Here is a 19849-nt window from a genome sequence, read left to right as displayed (position 1 = left end):
AACCTGTCCTGTTAAACCGCTGTTTGGTCTTGACCACCATGCTGCAGCTCAGTTTCAGGGTCTTGGCAATCTTCTTATAACCTAGGCCAGTGATGGCGAACCTTGGCACGCCAGATGTTTTGGAACTACATTTCTACATTTCCCATGATGCTCAACTACACTGCGGAGTGCCTAAGCATCATGGGAAATGTAGTTCAAACACATCTGGAGTGCCAAGGTTCACCATCACTGGCCTAGGCCATTTTTATGTAGAGCAACAATTTTTTTTTTCAGACCTTCAGAGAGGTCTTTGCCATGAGGTGCCATGTTGAACTTCCAGTGACCAGTATGAGAGAGTGAGAGCAAGAACACCAAATTTTAACACACCTGCTCCCCATTCACACCTGAGGCCTTGTAACACTAATGAGTCTCATGACGCCGAGGAGGGAAAATGTCTAATTGGGCCCAATTTGGACATTTTCACTTAGGGGTGTACTCACTTTTGTTGTCAGTGGTTTAGACATTAATGGCTGTGTGTTGAGTTATTTTGGGAGGACAGCAAATTTACACTGTTATACAAGCTGTACACCCATTACTTTACATTGTGGCAAAGTGTAATTTCTTCAGTGTCACATGAAAAGATATAATAAAATATTTACAATGTGAGGGGTGTACTCACTTTTATGAGGTACTGTAGATGCAGTGCTTTTTATTCTTAATACCATGCCAGTGCATCTTACCAACATATTATTTGCCAATTGCATTTGCTTTGTGCATTTACTTCTGGCCTATTTGGTCTATAGTTATGGCCTTTGACTAGAGATACTTTTTCCTTTATCATGTTTATTACTTGTTATCTTTCCTTTATTTAGCCATCCTGTGTCCTGCCAACAGTCACTACAATCCTTGTACTAGTGCTTGCCCAGCCACATGCCAGGACCAGAGTGCTCAGAGTAACTGTAGTAAGCCTTGTACTGATGCTTGTGAATGTGATAATGGCTTTGTGCTCAGTGGACCCAATTGTGTTCCTGTCAGTGAATGTGGATGCTTTTATGATGGCAAATACTATCAGGTAAGTGTTGGCAAGTTTTATTACCCTTTGAAACATTTTATTTGGATTTGGAAATATGTATAGGAACACAGTTAATTATAAGAATACAATAAATAGAAAAAAAAAAAAGCTGGGAAACCTTGTAATTAGAAAGTATAATCCCCTGTACATAAATTGTACACTCACTACAATAGATTGTAGCAAAGTGTAATTTCTTCAGAGTTGTCACATGAAAAGATATAATAAAAGATTTACAAAAATGTGAGGGGTGTACTCAGTTTTGTGAGATACTGTATATAAAACATTCCAGTATATATACCATAGTTTGTAGACGCTATAAAAATTCACGCAAACCATCAATCAATCAATCAATGTACACTTATTGTGATTTTTTTACTACCAAGATGTAGCAGAAGTTCGATAAAAAAAAAAATCCTACATATGTTTTATAGCAGAAAGTAAAATGATTGTTTTTTCAATGTTTTTGGTCTCTGTTTATATGATAAAAAAATAAAAAATCCACTGGTGATCAAATACCACTGAAAGAAAGCTCTATATGTCTGAAAAAATATGATATAAATTTAATTTGGATACAATGTTGCATGACCAGTTAAAGTAGCGCCGTGCTAAATGGCAAATGGCCTGGTCATGAAGTGGGGTAAAACCGGAGATGAGGTGGTTAATTATTTGAAGACAGAGGCCTAATAGAATAAAAATATGCTAATTGCATTTTTTTATGTTGCACAACATTTACATAATGGTTTATTAATTCTAGTCCCACCAAAATGTATTTAACACAAATAAACAGGAGTTATTTTTAACTTTTTTTGGCATAAAAAAAAAGAGATGAGGTAGTGTCACATGAACAGAAACCAAATATGCCAGGCGTTAAAGTGGTTGTAAACCCTTACAAACCACTTTGTCCTACAGGTAAGAATAGATTAAGGCTTACCTGTAGGTCCAAGTAATATCTCCTAAACCTATATGGTTTAGGAGATATTACCAAAAAGACAGCCATCGCTGTCTACGGCGCATGCACCGTAGACAGCGGCGTGCAGGCGCACTGGGCAGGCCGCAGATCGCGGCGATATGCAGCGAGTGTCGGCTCCCGTGCGCATGCACGGGAGTGACGTCATCGCTGCTCCGGCGAATCACAGCGCCGGAGCAGCGAGACCCGGAAGTCACTCTGGGATCCATGGCAGCGGCAGACATGAAGACGGAGGACTGCTTTGGGGGCTTCGTTCTCATGTAAGTTATTCATAATGACCTAGTATGCTATGCATACTAGCTCATTATGCCTTTGCCTTGCAGGTTGCTTTTTTTTTTTCCCCCATGGGTTTACAACCACTTTATTACTGCATTTGCCCATGTTATAGCAAAATATGCCAGTGTAAGCTAGGCCTAACTCAGCATTTACTATCCTAATCCCAAAAAGCTTTTTCAGTGGGGGTTACTATCATCTCATAAAACATGCACTTATAATGCTAACAAATGGGTCTAAATTTACACTTCAGTTGTTAAACAGTTAGGCTGGTTTGTTAATATCATAACTCTATAACTGAACAGACAGTATGGACAGTATAACTAAATTGATATAGGTAGCATCTCCACTATAACAGTATTGATCATTTTGCTGCTAAGCCATTTTTTTTTTCATTTAGCACACACACACACGTTAAAATGTATATTTTTTTTTTACATAAAAAAGCAACTTAAAAGGAATGTAAAGTGAATAAAAAAAAAAAAATAACAAACATGTTATACTTACCTCCACTGTGCAGCTCGTTTTGCACAGAGTGGCCCCGAACCTGCTCTTCTGGGGTCTCTCGGCGGCTGTCTCGGCTTCCTCCTGCAGGTGCTTCTCACGTTCATGCGAGCTCTCTCGCATGGTGAGAAGCATCTGCGGGCGCGCTCCCGTGATACAGCCGGCGGCTATAGCCCCCGGCGTGCCGCGTCAGTGGATGTGATTGACAGCAGCGCAAGCTAATGGCTGCGCTGCTTTCCATCCATCCACTCCAGCCAATCAGCGGCCAGGCTGAAAGGTGGAAAGGACGTCGGGGGACGAGCGCGGGACTTTCGAGGGGTGAGGCAAGTAAAACGGGGGGGCTGGGGGCGCAGACACTGTCAGATGTTTTTTCACCTTAATGCATAGAATGCATTAAGTTGAAAAAAACATTTACCTTTACAACCCCTTTAAACCACAAATTATTATATATTTTCTGAAAGCAGGAGACTGATATTATAAAATGATATTAATTTAATTATTTTTAATTTGCATGATATTGGTGCAACCATTTATCAAATCTACATTTTCAGTAAAATTACTTTAAATGAATATTCGTTTTCTATAAAATATAAAGGATGACTCAGAGTAGAGTAAATATATAGTAAAGACTGTCAAGACAGAAAATTTCACACTGCCTCAAAATGGCGGCAACAGCATGTGATATCCCAAAATTTCCATAGGTGATGTTCTAAAAAGCTTTACAGCACATCAGTTTACAGTTAACTTTAAATAATGGTCCTAGAATTTATTCCTATTACAGGTGGTCCCCGGGTTACAAACATCCGTCTTACAAACAACGCCTACTTACAAACGGAGGGAGAGGAAATCTACCCCTAGGAAGGGAAATTCACTCCTGTAAGTGTTATCATGGGAAAAAGGTGTCTCCACTGGAGCTGTATCACCAATCCTTGTGTAGCACTAACTCCCGCAGGAGCTGCTGAATTTTTCTGGGCTTACCGATTACCTCCTCCAGTTCACATTCGTTGTCCTTGTCTAGGGGTTCCCAGGGTTGATAACCCAGTAACTGTAGAGACCGACACTTGAATTCCTTGTTAGGATTTTCATTTTGCATAAAACGGTTGAACAAACTCAGTCTCTAAGTTGGGAATAGAGGGTATCGGGTAGAGTTTAGCTCAGGTGCTTGGAACTGCTGACTTCAAAAAAAGTCTCTCTCTATGCACACAATCCAGGGAACAGCCGCTCGCAATTGTACTCTTTAACTGTTGGATAAATGCTTAAGTTTGGGTTTAGCAGCCAACAGGTAAATCTAGCATTCAAAGTCTCTCACACAGACTTGGTTAAAAACTTGGTTACAACTGGAAGAGTAGAATTAGGAACTTTTCTTACTGTACCAGAATATTTCAGCCGGTTTGGCGATACCGTAAGAATTGTGGATTCAATCAATGTCCATGGCAGCTTAGCTTCCAGGCTCTTACCGATCAGCCAGCCTTGCGTGGCTCTCTCACTGAAGAGTCCTCCCCTGGTCGAGTGTAGAGTTGCTGGGCCTCTCAAAAACCGGAGATGGAATCGGAACACCTTAGAATCCTCCTTCCAGTACTGTGCCTTGAACTAGCCAGTTCTGAGGCTCAGAAACGGATGGATCCGCACCCCAGGCCATAAGGGCCCCTGGGGGCTGGTCAGGAGGACCAGGACCACGGAGTCAGCAACAACTTCTGGACCGGAACCCCGGACCACGTGACTTTGGCACCTTAAGTACCCTTATGGATTTTGAGGGGGACCCCCACGCCATTATTTTTTTGGCGCGGGGTTCCCCTTAATATCCATGCCAGACCTGAAGGGCCTGGTATGGATTTTGAGGGGGGGCCCCCACACCATTTTTTTTTGTTGGTGCGGGGTTCCCCTTAATATTCATACCAGACCCGAAGGGCCTGGTATACTTATGAAGGGGAACCCATGCCGTTTTTTTTTTACATTAAAGTCGTGTTGTAAGTCGCGCTCTGATTCACACTCAAGTCGTGTCCAAGTTGCCTCCCAAAGTCGCGCTGGAAGTCGTGTTGCCCCTGTGTGAAGGAATGGACTGTTATGATACAAGTTCAATAGACACAGATTGTTTATTGTCAGAGTCACGTCGAATCTCCTATTTGTATCGAACTGTGTCAAAATGAAAACGAAAATAAAGCATTTATTTATGTCGGATCTTTCGTTTTTCGGATTCTATGCCTTCGTTATCGTTTGTCAAAACGATAACGAAAATACCTGAAATATCTAATATACCTGGAATTCGGACGAAAATGCATTTGGTCGAAAACGAATGCACATGTCTAGTCAGCAGTGACAGCGCACCTCTGGAGGGCTCCATTCTATGGTAATTGTTTCATAATGTGCTAGTATGCAATGCATACTAGCACACTATGCCATTGGCTTGCAGAGGATTTTTCTTTTTAATGCTTTGGCTTATTACCACTTTAACATGTATTGTTTAATTGTTGTTGCATGCACCCTATGGGCATGTTTGCATTCGTATATGCATGCACATTTTTTAACTTTATGACTATCACAAGTGAGGCATTAATGATAATAAACTTCTGGTCTCAGGTTTGCTTTATGGAGACATTAGGAGTCTATTAGAACCCTATTGCATTCACTGCATTTTTTAAAGCTGATCTCTTGTTTTCCTGCCCACATTGACATCAGTTTTGAACTCAGAAATGTCCAAAGCTGAGCACTTCCGGACTTTTTGCATTATGGGGGGAGAAAAAACATCTCAAAGTTCATCCATGTGATAATAATAAATATATTTGCTTCATAAAATTCATAAACCTAGATCTACCATTGGAAATTCATCAAAACAAATCCTGTAGTGATATAAATTGCAAAACGTGTGTGCTATATCAAAAGTTCATCCATAAAAAAACGGAATAAGTTCGTTCATGATCCACCATCCAATATCGGTCCAATGGAATCTTATCCGATCAGCATATTAAAAGCTGTACCACAATCTCCTCTCCAATATCGGCAGGATTAATCTCCAGACAAATCAGATGCTCTCCAGTATTCACCATACAAAAAATATAGAAAGGTGCCACATTGAATAAACATATTGCCATGCCCGACACTAAGGATAATACACTTTTTGAAAATATTAGAACCCAGCCGGCTCCAACCATGAGACTTAGGCTGTAAGCGCGAGGGGCTTGTGTGGGATGAAGACCCAGGACCTCTGCAGGTATGGGTTCAGCTGGGAGGGCAGCAGCATTCCTGGCATTTAGATGTGATAGAGTGGCTTTACAGCTGACTCCTATCTATTTTAGAGCTCAAAGCTGGATCTGTAAAACAAAGTGCTGTTAGTGCAGACTTGAGATTATTTAAATCCAAAAACTTTTTTCCCAGAATACTTGAGTAGTGAAGGAGTTAAATAATACAGTTATTATTTTGACAAACTTTATTGCCATCTACCACAAGATACCAATCACATATTTTATATACAATTTTATGATAGTAGCTTTGTAGATGTGTTATGCAATGCTATATTTTACAGAAAAATGAGACATTCTGGAAAAAGGACTGTGAGGGTCACTGTACATGTCAAGGAAACAATCAAGTTAGCTGCAGAACTCAGACCTGTGATCCTGATGAGGTGTGCAAAGTACAAAATGGAATTAAGGGCTGTTTCCCCGCCAATACCTCCATCTGCCATATCTATGGTGATCCGCACTATATAACATTTGATGGCAAGCTATACCATTTCCAAGGAGACTGTAATTATACAGTCGTGGAGACCTGTGGAAACACGAGTCTGTATTTCTCAATCACTACAAGAAATGAGCATAGAGGGAGCTTAAACTGGACAGCTATAAACTCGGTTGTGGTCAACTTCAATGACCTTGATATTATTCTGGGCGAAAATAAAGTGGTGGAGGTAAGATTTATAATCAAACTTCAACTAAAGTATGGTGACCCCCTTAGCATAAAAATACATTTTTTTTTCTGGTTATCATTTGTTGCTCCTAGTTTATTGTACTTTTCTCTGTGTTTAGATTAATGGGCTCATTATTTCACTGCCTCGGACCCAAGCACCTGGCATCTCAATAGACTTAAGTGGTTCCTTTGTTGTTCTGCAAACTGACTTTGGTCTTGAAGTTAAGTTTAGTGGTGACCATGAACTCTTTGTTAAAGTAAATGAGAACTTTAAAGGAAAACTGTGTGGGCTCTGTGGGAATTATAATGGCGATCAAAAAGATGACTTTCTGACACCTGAAGGGTTACTTGCCCCCACATCCAATGACTTTGGAAACAGCTGGCGTGTTCCTGACGATAACTGGGTGTAAGTATAAATAAAACATTGATGCTCATTCTAGAACTAGGCTCATCCACCAAAATTTAAGGAGTTGGGTGAATATTGAAAGATACTTACATAAAGTTACTGGCTAGCAAAATGAATATTCCTTTATGTAAAGATTATTCTGGGGTTGTTTTTATTTTTTAATTCAGATCCTTTGCAGAAATCTAAGATAGCTGTGCTCAGGCATTTGTCATCATGGCTGTATCACATTCTGTGTAACCATAAGCCTGGTGCAAACTACAGTGTCTTGAAAAAGTATTCATAACTCCTTGACATTTTCCACATTTTGTCATGTTACAACCAAAAACGTAAATATGTACCGTATTTATCGGCGTATAACACACACTTTTTTCCCCTTAAAATCAGGAGAAAAATCGCGGTACGTGTTATACGCCGATCCGGCACAATTTACTACCGATTTTTGGGCTCTGGGCGGCTTTCGGCCGCCTTCGGCCCTTCTCGGCGGTTTTTGAGAGTGGCCGAAAACCTCTGAGTATGGCCGAGGTGGCCGAAAGCCTCCGAATACGGCCGAGGCGGCCGAAAACCGATGAGAAGCGGCGAGAGGGGCTGAAAGCCTCCGAGTGCAGCCGAAAGCCTCTGAGTGTGGCCGAGGCGGCCGAAAGCCGCCTAGTATGGCCGAGGAGGCCGAAAGCCTCCGTGTACGGCCGAGGTGGCCGAAAGCCGCAGAGAACTTCCGGGCGCCACCGAGATACGAAGGACATCTCGGCGGCGCCGTTTTTAAAAACAAAAGCTGAGGGGACAACGATGCACAAGGCTGCAATGACGGACAGGCTGCAATGACAAGGCTGCAATGATGGACAAGGCTGCAATGACAAGGCTGCAATGATGGACAGGCTGCATGACAAGGCTGCAATGATGGACAGGCTGCAAATGACACTGACAAGGCTGCATTGATGGGCATTTAAATGCAAGTTATTTTTTCTTAAATTTCCTTCCTAAAAGTTTTTTTCCTTAAAATTCCCTCTTAAACTTGGGGTGCGTGTTATACGCCGATAAATATGGTAATTTATTTGGGATTTTATGTGATAGACCAACACAAAGTGGCACATAATTGTGGAGTGGAAGGAAAATGATAAATGGATCTCAATTTTTTTTTACAAATAAATATCTGAAAAGTGTGGCGTGCATTTGTATTCAGCTCCCTTTACTCTGATACCCCTAACTTGAATCTAGTGGAACCAATTGCCTTCAGAAGTCACCTAATAAATAGAGTCCAACTCTGTATAATTTAATCTCAGTATAAATACAGCTGTCCTGTGAAGCCCTCAGAGGTTTTTTAGAGAACCTTAGTGAAAAAACAGCATCATGAAGGCCAAGGAACACACCAGACTGGTCAAGGATACAGTTGTGGAGAAGTTTAAAGCAGGGTTAGGTTATAAAAAAAATCCCAAGCTTTGAACATCTCACAGAGCACTGTTCAATCCATCATCCAAAAATTGAAAGAGTATGGCACAACTGCAAACCTACCAAGACATGGCCGTCTACCTAAACTGACAGGCTGGGCAAGGAGAGCATTAATCAGAGAAGCAGCCAAGAGGTCCATGGTAACTCTGGAGGACCTGCAGAGATCCACAACTCAGGTGGGAGAATCTGTACACAGGACAACTATTAGTCATGCACTCCACAAATCAGGCCTTTATGGAAGGGTGATAGAAGAAAGCCATTGTTAAAAGAAAGCCATAGGAAGTCCCATTTGCAGTTTGTGAGAAGCCATGTGGAGGGAACAGCAAACATGTGGAAGAAGGTGCTACAGTCAGATTAGGCCAAAATTTAACTTTTGGCCTGAAAGCAAAATTCTATGTGTGGCTGAAAACTAACACTGCACATCACTCTGAACACACCATCCCCACCATGAAACATGGTGGTTGCAGCATCATGTTGTTTGGATGCTTTTCTTCATTAGGGACAGCGCAGCTGGTCAGAGTTGATGGGAATATGGATGGAAGCAAATACAGGGCAATCTTAGAAGAAAACCTGTTATCCCGCGTATACACGGTGTAATGTTCGGGGGACCAGGTAGATCGCAGGACACAGGCTTTTCACACAGCTAAGGGTTTATTAAACTTAAATAGCTTTACAGCAGCCAAAAAACAAAAGGAAAAAAGGTTGGTAGTCTCACCGACTTGCAAAGTCCAGAATAGCTGTCTTTATCAAAACAGAGCTTGATCCTGATGGCAGGTAGCTTCCCCTGCCAGGAGCCTTCCAAACAGGACACTGCTGTCCACTTCAGTTGCTGCAGTCCAAAACAAACACCATCCACCATCCACCATGTCTTCTCCACTCCTCCACACCCATCTACCACTTCCTGTCTTGTTTTTTAAAGACACTCCCTTAACAGGTGGGTTAATCAATTTTATTCATTTAAAGAGACCACAACCCAAACAGAGGGGAAATATAGCATCCTTCCAGGACCCAGCCACGGCGTCCTGTACATATCCCCCCCCTGTGCCCCAACGCCAAGGAGGTGGAGGCAACAGTGGAGCTCAAACAATGGACTCGGGAGAGGGCATCTGCATTTTGATGCAGTCTCCCGGGCCTATGCTCCACTACAATTTAAATTCCTGGAGTGCCAGGAACCACCGGGTGACCCTGGCATTAGTCCCTTTTCCCTGTCTCAGCCATGTTAAAGGGGAATGGTCAGAAATCAACCTAAACTTCCTCCCCAAAAGGTAATATCTGAGGGATTCCAGAGCCCACTTAATGGCTAGACACTCTCGTTCAATTATGGCATAGTTTTTCTCCGCTGGTGTTAACTTCCTGCTGAGGAAGACTACCGGGTGTTCCTCGCCATGAATAACCTGTGACAACACCGCTCCCAATCCTACATCGGAAGCATCAGTCTGGACAACAAACTCTTTTGAAAAATTAGGTGCTACCAGGACAGGGTGTTGGCACAGCGCCGACTTGAGCTCCAAAAAAGCCTTCTCAGCGTCTGCATTCCACTCCACCATGACCGATTTCCGACCCTTAGTCAGATCAGTCAACAGAGCCGCCAACGTGGCAAAGTTGGGTACAAACCTCCTGTAGTATCCCACCATGCCCAGGAATGCACGTACCTGCTTTTTTGTGAGGGGGCGGGGTCAATTCTGTATAGCCTCTATCTTGTTGACCTGCGGTTTCACTACCCCTCTACCCACGATATAACCCAGGTATTTCACCTCCTCCATTCCCAAAGCACATTTTTCAGGGTTTATTGTAAACCCCTCCTTCCAAAGAGAGTCCAGCACTGCCTGCACTTTGGGCAAATGTGATTCCCAGTCTTTGCTAAAAATGACTATATCGTCCAAGTATACTGAGGCATACTTCCGGTGAGGTCGTAAAATCCTATCCATTGCTCTCTGGAACGTGGCTGGAGCAGTTTGCAATCCAAAAGGCATCCTTTTGTACTGAAAACTCCCCTCTGGGGTAGAAAAAGCAGTTTTCTCTCTAGCAGCCTTAGTCAACGGTATTTGCCAAAACCACTTGGTAAGGTCTAACGTAGTGATATACCTGGCTGGACCTAGTCTCTCGATAAGCTCATCTACCCGGGGCATGGGGTAGGCATCAAACCGGGAAACTTCATTAAGTTTCCGGAAATCATTGCAGAATCGCAGAGTCCCGTTGGGCTTCGGTACCAACACAATCGGGCTCGACCACTCACTCTGCGATTATTCAATAATCCCCAGGTCTAACATCTTTTTTACTTCCTCCGAAACGGCCTTCCTTTGAGCCTCTGGGATGCGGTAGGGCCGGACAAAAACTTTGACTCCTGGTTCTGTGACAATATCATGCTCTATGACACTAGTGAGCCCTGGCAAGTCTGAAAATTTTTCTTTATTTCTCTGCAAGAACTCCTTTGCCTGCTGACTTTGGGTTTTAGACAGGGTATTTGCTACTTGGACACTCTCCACCCCAACCCGAGGCTCAAGTTTTGTACTAGCCAGGGAGGTCACTGGTTCCCTGTCTGTCCAGGGCTTTAACAAGTTTACATGATATATCTGGAAGGGTTTCCTATTGCCTGGCTGGTGGACTCTATAATTTACCTCTCCCACTTTTTCTACAACCTCGAAAGGGCCTTGCCATCTGGCCAAGAACTTACTTTCCACAGTGGGAATCAACACTGCTACTCGATCCCCCACTTGGAAGTTCCTAATTTTGGCTGCCCTATTATAGACCCGTCGTTGAGCCTCCTGGGCTTTTTGTAAATGTTCCTTAACTAGCGGCATCACAGTTCGGATCCTCTCCTGCATTTGAGAGACATATTCAAGAACACTTTTATGCTGAATTGGTTCACTTTCCCATTCTTCTTTAACAAAGTCCAGTAATCCACGAGGTCTCCGCCCATATACCAATTCAAAGGGCAAAAACCCAGTGGAGGCCTGGGGCACTTCTCGGATAGCAAACAGGAGGGCTGGTAACAGGCAGTCCCAGTCTTTCCCATCCCTTTGTACCACTCTCTTGAGCATAGACTTAAGGGTCTTATTAAAACGTTCTACCAATCCATCTGTTTGGGAATGGTAGACCGATGTGCGCAGCTGTTTAATCCGGAACAGTTTGCATACATCAGCAATAACCTTCGACATAAACGGGGTGCCCTGGTCTGTGAGAATTTCCTTGGGAAAACCTGTCCGTGTAAACAACTGGAATAACTCCCGTGCAATAGCCTTAGAGGAGGTATTCCGCAGGGGTAGTGCCTCAGGATATCGAGTGGCATAGTCGAGGATCACCAGTATGTAAGAATGACCTCGAGCCGGCTTTACCAAGGGACCCACTATATCCATGGCTATCCTCTCGAATGGGACCTCAATTATGGGCAGAGGGACCAACGGGCTCCGGAAATGGGTCGCCGGAGCGGTCAACTGACAGGTGGGACAAGAGGTACAGTATCTCCTTACCTCTGCTTTCAAGCCTGGCCAGTAAAACCGGTCGGCGATCCGTGCCTCCGTCTTTTCAACTCCCAGGTGTCCCCCTAAAACATCATCATGGGCCAGGTCCAGGACCTTGCGTCTATACTGTTGGGGTACCAATAATTGTTCTACCACATTTTCTCTCACTTTAGTAACCCGATAAAGCAATTCATTACATATTGAAAAATGTGGCCACCGCTCATTAGCACCTGGCTCTTGGGGCTCCCCATTTATTACTACAACCTGTTCCCGTGCCCTGGCCAAAGTGTGGTCCTGCATCTGGGCAGTACCAAATGCCCCCTGGGGAACACCCAAATCTGTCAAGTCAGGGGTAGAGGCCATTTCCTCATCCTCTTCCCCCAGCATTACCTGAAGCGGGGAAGGTTCCCCCCCCTCAGTGTTCAGGTAGGTCTGAGAACCCCACATATTGACATCCTTAAGGCCGCGTACACACGGGCGGACTGTTCGCCCAACTTTGTCCGCTGAACAGTGTTTGGGCGGACAGTCCGCTCGTGTGTGGGCTTTCAGCGGACAGTTTCAGCGGACAGTTGGACGGACAAGGTTTTTCGGAATTTCCGAAAAACTGTCCGCTGAAACCTTGTTTGAGCGAACAGTCCGCCCGTGTGTAGGCTTGTTCGTCAAACAAAGTTGCGCGCATGCTCAGAAAGGATTTTCACGCCGAAAGCTATAATGCAGTGTATAGGACGTCGTATTTTTCGTCCCGTCGTACGTGCCGTTCACGTCATCGCGCACGGTTTCAGCAAACTGTTCGTCCGTCGTGTGTGGCCATGTCCGTCCATGCTAAGTTTGAGCGGACTGTTTGCCGAAACTGTTGGACGGACAAAGTTGGGCGAACAGTCCGCGCGTGTGTACGCGGCCTAACAGTATCAGCACTATTTTCATCATTATTAACCAAAGTCTTGGCGTTTTTATCAACTGGGTCCATATTACGAATATGTGGCATCTCAGGGTTATTACCCTCAACAACAGGAACAGAGGGACTAGTTTCTTCCCAGTCTCTGGACCTTTCAGACAGTTCTCCTTGTCTCCAAAGTTTTGCAAATAACGGACAGTCACGTCCTATGATAACGTCATGTACCAAGTTCTTTACCACCCCCACCTCTTGAGTACCAGTGCCACATGCTGTGGAAATGGACACCGAGATGAGAGGGTACTCTCTAGTGTCCCCATGAATGCACACAACACGCAAAATTTTGCTTACCGGACCGATCTTCCCAATTACTCTAGGGTGAACCAGGGTTACCATGCTTCCAGAGACCAGCAAAGCCTGTGCAGGGTGGTGGTTCACTTGGACTTCACACTCAAACTTCCCCTCTCCAAGGTCAAGATGTGTTGTACATGCTTTATGGGCATAAAAAGACCCCCTCCGAAGAACCCCGCATTCCATGGGTTCTTCCTGCAATGGGCAGTGGGCCCGGGTATGGCCCCAGGCATGACATCGCCAACATTGTACATCCCCTCCTCTCCGATCAGGAACAGGTCGCTGAGGGGGTAACGGGTGTGACTCTTGGCCTTCCGGGGTGTTGGTTCCAGGGCTCCTGGGAACCTCCTTTCGAAGGACAGCAGTTGGTCGGGAAGGCCGTGGCAGACTGGGCCCTTAACGCTTGGTGGGGCCAAGCAGATCCTCCACCACTGTATATCGTTCCACCATCTCGACAAGGCGGTTCACAGTTTTGGGGTCTCCATGGCTGACCCACCATTGAAGGTCGTCTGGCAGTGACCTTAAGTATCGGTCCAGCACGACCCGCTCCACAATTTGGGGGCCAGACAACACTTCGGGCTGCAGCCATTTTTTTACTAGTTGCACCAGGTCATGCATTTGAGATTGCGGTGGCCGGTTTGAATGATACTTCCATTGGTGCACTCGTTGGGCCCGAACAGCCGTAGTCACCCCCAACCGAGCCAGTATTTCTGCCTTTAGCTTTTGATAATCTTTAGCATCTTCTGGTGGTAGGTCAAAATAGGCTTTTTGAGGATCTCCTGTGAGGAAAGGAGCAATTAAGCCGGCCCACTGGTCCTGGGGCCACCCTTCTCTCTCTGCCGTCCTCTCAAATGTAGCCAGAAACGCCTCTACATCACTCAGGGACAATTTCTGCAGAAAATGGCTTGCCCTTATGGTCACCTGGTTGCCAGGGGCAACAGCCACTTGTTCACGGCCCTGAGAAAGCTGTTGCACTGCTTCTTTCAAGGCAGCTATCTGAGCCTGCATAACTCCTTGTTGGGTCACTTGCTGGGCTGCTAACTGGGCCACCAACAGGCGAGTATCTTCGTGCTGCAGAGCCAGCGCCTCGTTGTGGTGCATTTTTTGTACCTCCAGCTGGGTTGCTAAGCGCTGATTAGCTTCCTCATGACGAGTCTGCGCTTGCATATTAGCCAAGGACAGCTGTTTAATTAGCTCCTCCATTGTTTCAGCTTTCAACAGTTGTGCAGCTTTAACCCAGGACATAAATTCACTGTACTGTCCCTTTAAATGTCAGTTCAAATCCAATGCAAAAAAAAAAAAAATAGCAAAAAAACGCCTGTTACTTTGTCCTGCCCGCATTCGAGCACCACTTGTAATGTTTGGGGGACCAGGTAGATCGCAGGACACAGGCTTTTCACACAGCAAAGGGTTTATTAAACTTAAATAGCTTTACAGCAGCCAAAAAACAAAAGGAAAAAAGGTTGGTAGTCTCACCGACTTGCAAAGTCCAGAATAGCTGTCTTTATCAAAACAGAGCTTGATCCTGATGGCAGGTAGCTTCCCCTGCCAGGAGCCTTCCAAACAGGACACTGCTGTCCACTTCAGTTGCTGCAGTCCAAAACAAACACCATCCACCATTCACCATCCACCATCCACCATGTCTTCTCCACTCCTCCACACCCATCTACCACTTCCTGTCTTGTTTTTTAAAGACACTCCCTTAACAGGTGGGTTAATCAATTTTATTCATTTAAAGAGACCACAACCCAAACAGAGGGAAAATATAGCGTCCTTCCAGGACCCAGCCACGGCGTCCTGTACAACGGTTGGACTTTCCGTCAGACGGAATCTTTTCATTGGATATTCCGATCGTGTGTGCGTCTCATTGGACTTTTTTTCGAAAATTCTGACGGGCCTAGAAATAGAACATGTTTTAAATATTTTCGACTGAATCAATTCCTATCAGGAAAACCGCTCGTCTGTATGCTGTTCCGACAGACCAAAAACTACGCATGCTCTGAAGTAAGTACAAGGCGGCAGCTATTAGCTACTGGATATTGAACTTCTTTTTTCTAGTCCTGTTGTACGTGTTCTACGTCACCACATTCTAGATGGTTGGACTTTGGTGTGATCGTGTGTATGCAACACAGTTTCAGCAGAACTCCATCAGAACTCTGAAGGTTTTTCTGATGGGGAAAACCGGTCGTGTGTACGCGGGATTAGTCCGCAAAAGACTTGAGACTGGGGCAGAAGTTCACCTTCCAGCAGGACAACAACCCTAAACATACAGCTAGAGCTACAATGGAATGGTTTAGATCAAAGCATATTCATGTGTTAGGTTGGCCCAGTCAAAGTTTAGACCTAAATCCAATTGAGAATCTGTGTCAAGATTTGAAAATTGCTGTTCATAGACGCTCTCCATCCAATTTGACAGAGCTTGAGATATTTTGCAAAGACGAATGGGCATAAATGTCACTCTCTAGATGTGCAAAGCTGGTAGAGACATACCCAAAAAGTCTTGCAGCTGTAATTGCAGTGAAAGGTGGTTCTACAAAGTATTTACTCAGGGGGGCTGAATACAAATGCATGCCACAATTTTCACCTATTTATTTGTAAAACATTTTGAAAACCATTTATCATTTTCATTCCACTTCACAATTATGTGCCACTTTGTGTTGGTCTATCACATAAAATCCCAATGAAATACATTTACGTTTTTGGTTGTAACATGACAAAATGTGAAGCATTTAAACGGGTATGAATACTTTTTCAAGGCACTGTATAACTGTATACTTCACCCTTTTAAACAGTGACAAAATAACATGACCAAATGTCTGTGGATGCCAAGATTCTATACAGTACACTATGATAGTCTGCCTTATACTAATGCTAAGGTGCAACAAGATTATATGAAAGCATTATGAACCACAAAATGCCAATATTTAAAGAGCCTTAGGGTTGACTAGATGCTCGAAGTTAGTTAACTAGAAGTTAACTTTCAATTGATGTGTAGAGTAAATTATGCTGTTGATATAAAAATACACCAATTGCTGCTCTATAAATGTCTTTAAAAAGCAAACTAAAGCACAAAAAATAAATAAATGCCCACATAAACCAAAGGTGTACACCAAACACAGTAATAACAAACTAGTAAAACATTATATCTAGGTGAAACATAATAAAACAACACAAAACAAAACAAAGTGTAAATCATTTGTTGAATTTTGTTTGTCAATGTTGTGATAAAAAAACACCAGCTTGTAAAGAACCGCTTTTCACTCTGTGACCAGTGTGGTGTCTGTACAAAACACTCACCAGAAATAATTGACCTTAAATCTAAGCCCCTGTACACACGGTCGGACATTCTGCCAACCAAATCCGTCGGATTTTGTCCGTCGGATTTGGCCTGTCAGATCTTGTCTGAAACTGTTGCATACATTTTGGGTCCGACGGATATTGCGACGGAATCAGTCTGATGCATACCACACACAGTCGGATTATCCGACAACATGGTCCGATAGGACACATTCCGACGCATTCTCCGACCGTGTGTACAAGGGCTAAAAGGTTTAAAATTACTTTACATATAATGAATTTTGCTCTTCATCCTCCTTCTCTCATTAGTCCTCAGTGTTGCCAATATAGAAAAGATTTTGGAAATAGTGTATTACCACACATAAACCAATTTAATTAAAATGACCACTTGTGGACTGATTGCTCGCAATGTTCTGCGGATGGGCAGCCCGCACAGGCAAAGCGACGTATCTGCTTGTGGGTTTAGGGTGCATGCATGCTCACCCTCCTGCCAACACCCGCTGTGCTTGCACACAGCCGGAGTCTTTCAACAAGCCCCGGCTGGGACTTGCTGATAGGCTGTGTGCAAGCAATCAACACAGGGCTCTGTGCAGAGGGAACAATTTCTCTGTTTTTTTTATCTCTGAAAAGCAGGGATAAGATACAAAAGAAATCTGTAGTAAAAAGCAGCAGATAACACACACACTGATTGCCCTAGATGTTAACCCCTTCCAAGCCAGTGTCATCAGTACAGTGACAGTGTGTATTAATATCACCGATTACCATATTAGTATCACTGGTGAGGTCAGTGGCAGTCAGTCAGTTCCCACCCAGCATCAGTTAGGTTTAGATTGCAATTCCATTAAAAGTTGCTGATTATCACCATTACTAGTATAAAAAAAAATGGTGTAAGTGCCGTAACATTCACGCAAACAAATCGATATACAGTTTTTGGGATTTTATTTTTATCAAAGACATGTAGCAAAATACATTTTGCCCAAAATTTATGAAGACATTTTAAATGGATATTTTTTGTAGCAGAAAGGAAAAAAAAAAAAAAAATATATATATATATATATATATATATCTCAATTTTTTTTTTCCCAAAATTTTATAGTCTTTTTTTGTTTATAGTGCAAAATAAAATAAAAAAACATTGGTGATCAAATACCGCCAAAAGAAATCTCTATTTGAGTGAACAAAAATTACATAAATTTTGTTTGGGTACAGCGTTGCATGACTGGGCAATTGCTAGTTAAAGTAGAGCAGTGCTAAAAAGCAAAAATGGCCTGGTCATGAAGGGGGTAAAATATTCTGGAGCTCAAGCGGATCAACATTAAAAAATATTTTTACTTAATACATAAGCAGGAGGACACTATGAATTTTGGTTTTATGAAACATATTTATGTTATAGGTTTTAGCAATTCATTATTACAGTACAATATAGGTAGAAAATATGAATATAGCTTCACTTTCCAAATAATGAATTGTAATGAAGAAAACATTATTTCAAAGAGCTATCAAGTTTTTTGTTTTGTTTTTTCCATATTTTAAACCAGTATCGACAAGATATTTTCAACAAGGTAAAATTGTTGCTAATAGCAACCAATCCAGTTTCCCTGTTTATTAAGCATTTTATATTACATATATATCGTATCTGTAGGAATATAATAAGAAAAACATTAAAGCAATACATCTTTTGCCTTTTTAGATGTGAAGATGACATTATTGGTCCCTCACCATGTGATCCCTCTGAAAAGACTAATTATGAAAACAAATGTAAAGTAATATTATCAGGCAATGGACCATTTAAGGACTGTCACTCCCACATTATTCCTCAGATATACATAGAGATCTGTGTTTATGACTTGTGTGCAACCGGCGGAAATCAAGATAAGTTCTGCAATGCTTTGGAGGCCTATGCTGCCCATTGTGAATATTCCGGTGTCAGTGTTGGTGATTGGAGAGAGAACACCACTTGTCGTAAGAGAAAATGATCTGTTTAGTGAATCATTCAAAAAAATATTTAAAAATATAACTTGAGATTCACTAATTCATTTTTTTAATTAACAGGAATTACAACAACCACTACAGCCATGGTTCCAACGGTGACAGGTAAATTATTTGCAAACTTTTTTTTAAAAGACATCTGAGCCTTCAAAGACAACCAATTATTGTTTAGTTTAGAAAATATGCAAAAAATCATAACCATGCCATTGAGAATTTAATATCATACCTGCTACCTGCTGGAGAGTAAAGGAAGAGCGTATACTGTATGCGTGGCATTTGTGGGGGCAGGATCAGAAAAAAATTCTAGTCTTACAAATATGTAAATCTTTTCAAGATAGGCATGGGGTTTTCATATTTATACTGTTTATACCCATATAAATACAAACAAGTATTGCATAAGGTAAAGAAAGCATTTTTATAGCAACCAGGGAGCCCTGTGTGGGAAGCGATCATATTCATGATCGTTTTTCTGCACAAAATGCCCCACTCTGGGCATATTTCTGTATACAAACTGAGTTGGTCTTGATTACTGTCAGTTTGCTTATCTCAGCCATAATGCTAGATTCTAAAAATAACAGTAAAAAATAACTACCTGAACTTGGTGCAACGTGTCAGAAATCTTTGCTCTGATGTATTCATGGAATTATTAGACAAATGATTTATATAGCATACATCCATATAAAATTGGAAAGGTCTTAAATTTGGTTCTGAGTTGACTTTTAATTTTATTATGACTTCATAAAGGATAATCATGCTCTCTGCAACATGACTTCTACGGGCATAGTACTGTCACGTGTCATGTCACATTGCATCTGGTTTATTCTAGTATTCTGCTGTGTTCTTAATACTGCATTGTCATACCCCACCACTAACTGATCATTTTATCCTGGCTATTGGAGACAGTGCCCAAAAACTTTCCTAGGTATTAAAAAATATTAAACAGTTTTGTCTTTTTTTTAATATTGTCAGCAATTTTATTGTACCCTCAAAAATACATAAGTTCTTTATATGTGACTGTTCTTCTTTAATATTGGCTTCCTGTCCAAAATGTGACACCACTGACTTCTGAAAAAGCCATAAAGATATTTTTCTTTTGCTTAATGTTGAAATGAACGGACTTACCCACACATGGAGTAAAGTCCGTTCATTTTGAACGTGACTCCAGGTAGCCGGGACTAGCAAAAGAAGTCAATGTCGCCGCCTCCATCGGCGAGATTGATACCTCGCGAGCCCCGTCGCCTGGTATGGATTTAAAAGGGAACCCCTACGCCGAAAGTCCATAGCAGACCCTTATCCGAGCATGCAGCCCGGTCGG

At 42.6% G+C, this 19849-nt stretch overlaps 1 protein-coding gene across 1 annotated transcript in view; it reads left to right on the top strand.

Moving 5' to 3' along the window:
• LOC143988168 (zonadhesin-like) overlaps positions 1–18758 on the top strand; it is a 127454-nt gene extending 108696 nt beyond the window's left edge. Inside the window, exons 6-10 of the mRNA XM_077487527.1 lie at positions 852–1051; positions 6316–6696; positions 6815–7101; positions 18236–18507; positions 18598–18758. Of these exons, the coding sequence (XP_077343653.1) occupies positions 852–1051; positions 6316–6696; positions 6815–7101; positions 18236–18507; positions 18598–18677 (1220 nt within the window). The 3' untranslated portion in view covers positions 18678–18758. The remainder of the gene's footprint in view (positions 1–851; positions 1052–6315; positions 6697–6814; positions 7102–18235; positions 18508–18597) is intronic.
• Positions 18759–19849: the final 1091 nt, after the last annotated feature.

This window comes from Lithobates pipiens, unplaced genomic scaffold (assembly GCF_037356315.1).
Source record: "Lithobates pipiens isolate NorthernLeopardFrog02 unplaced genomic scaffold, aLitPip1_a1.2 Scaffold_18, whole genome shotgun sequence".
NCBI lineage: Eukaryota > Metazoa > Chordata > Amphibia > Anura > Ranidae > Lithobates > Lithobates pipiens.
The sequence above is the reverse complement of the archived record's forward strand: the minus strand, read 5'-3'. Positions and strand labels throughout refer to the sequence as shown.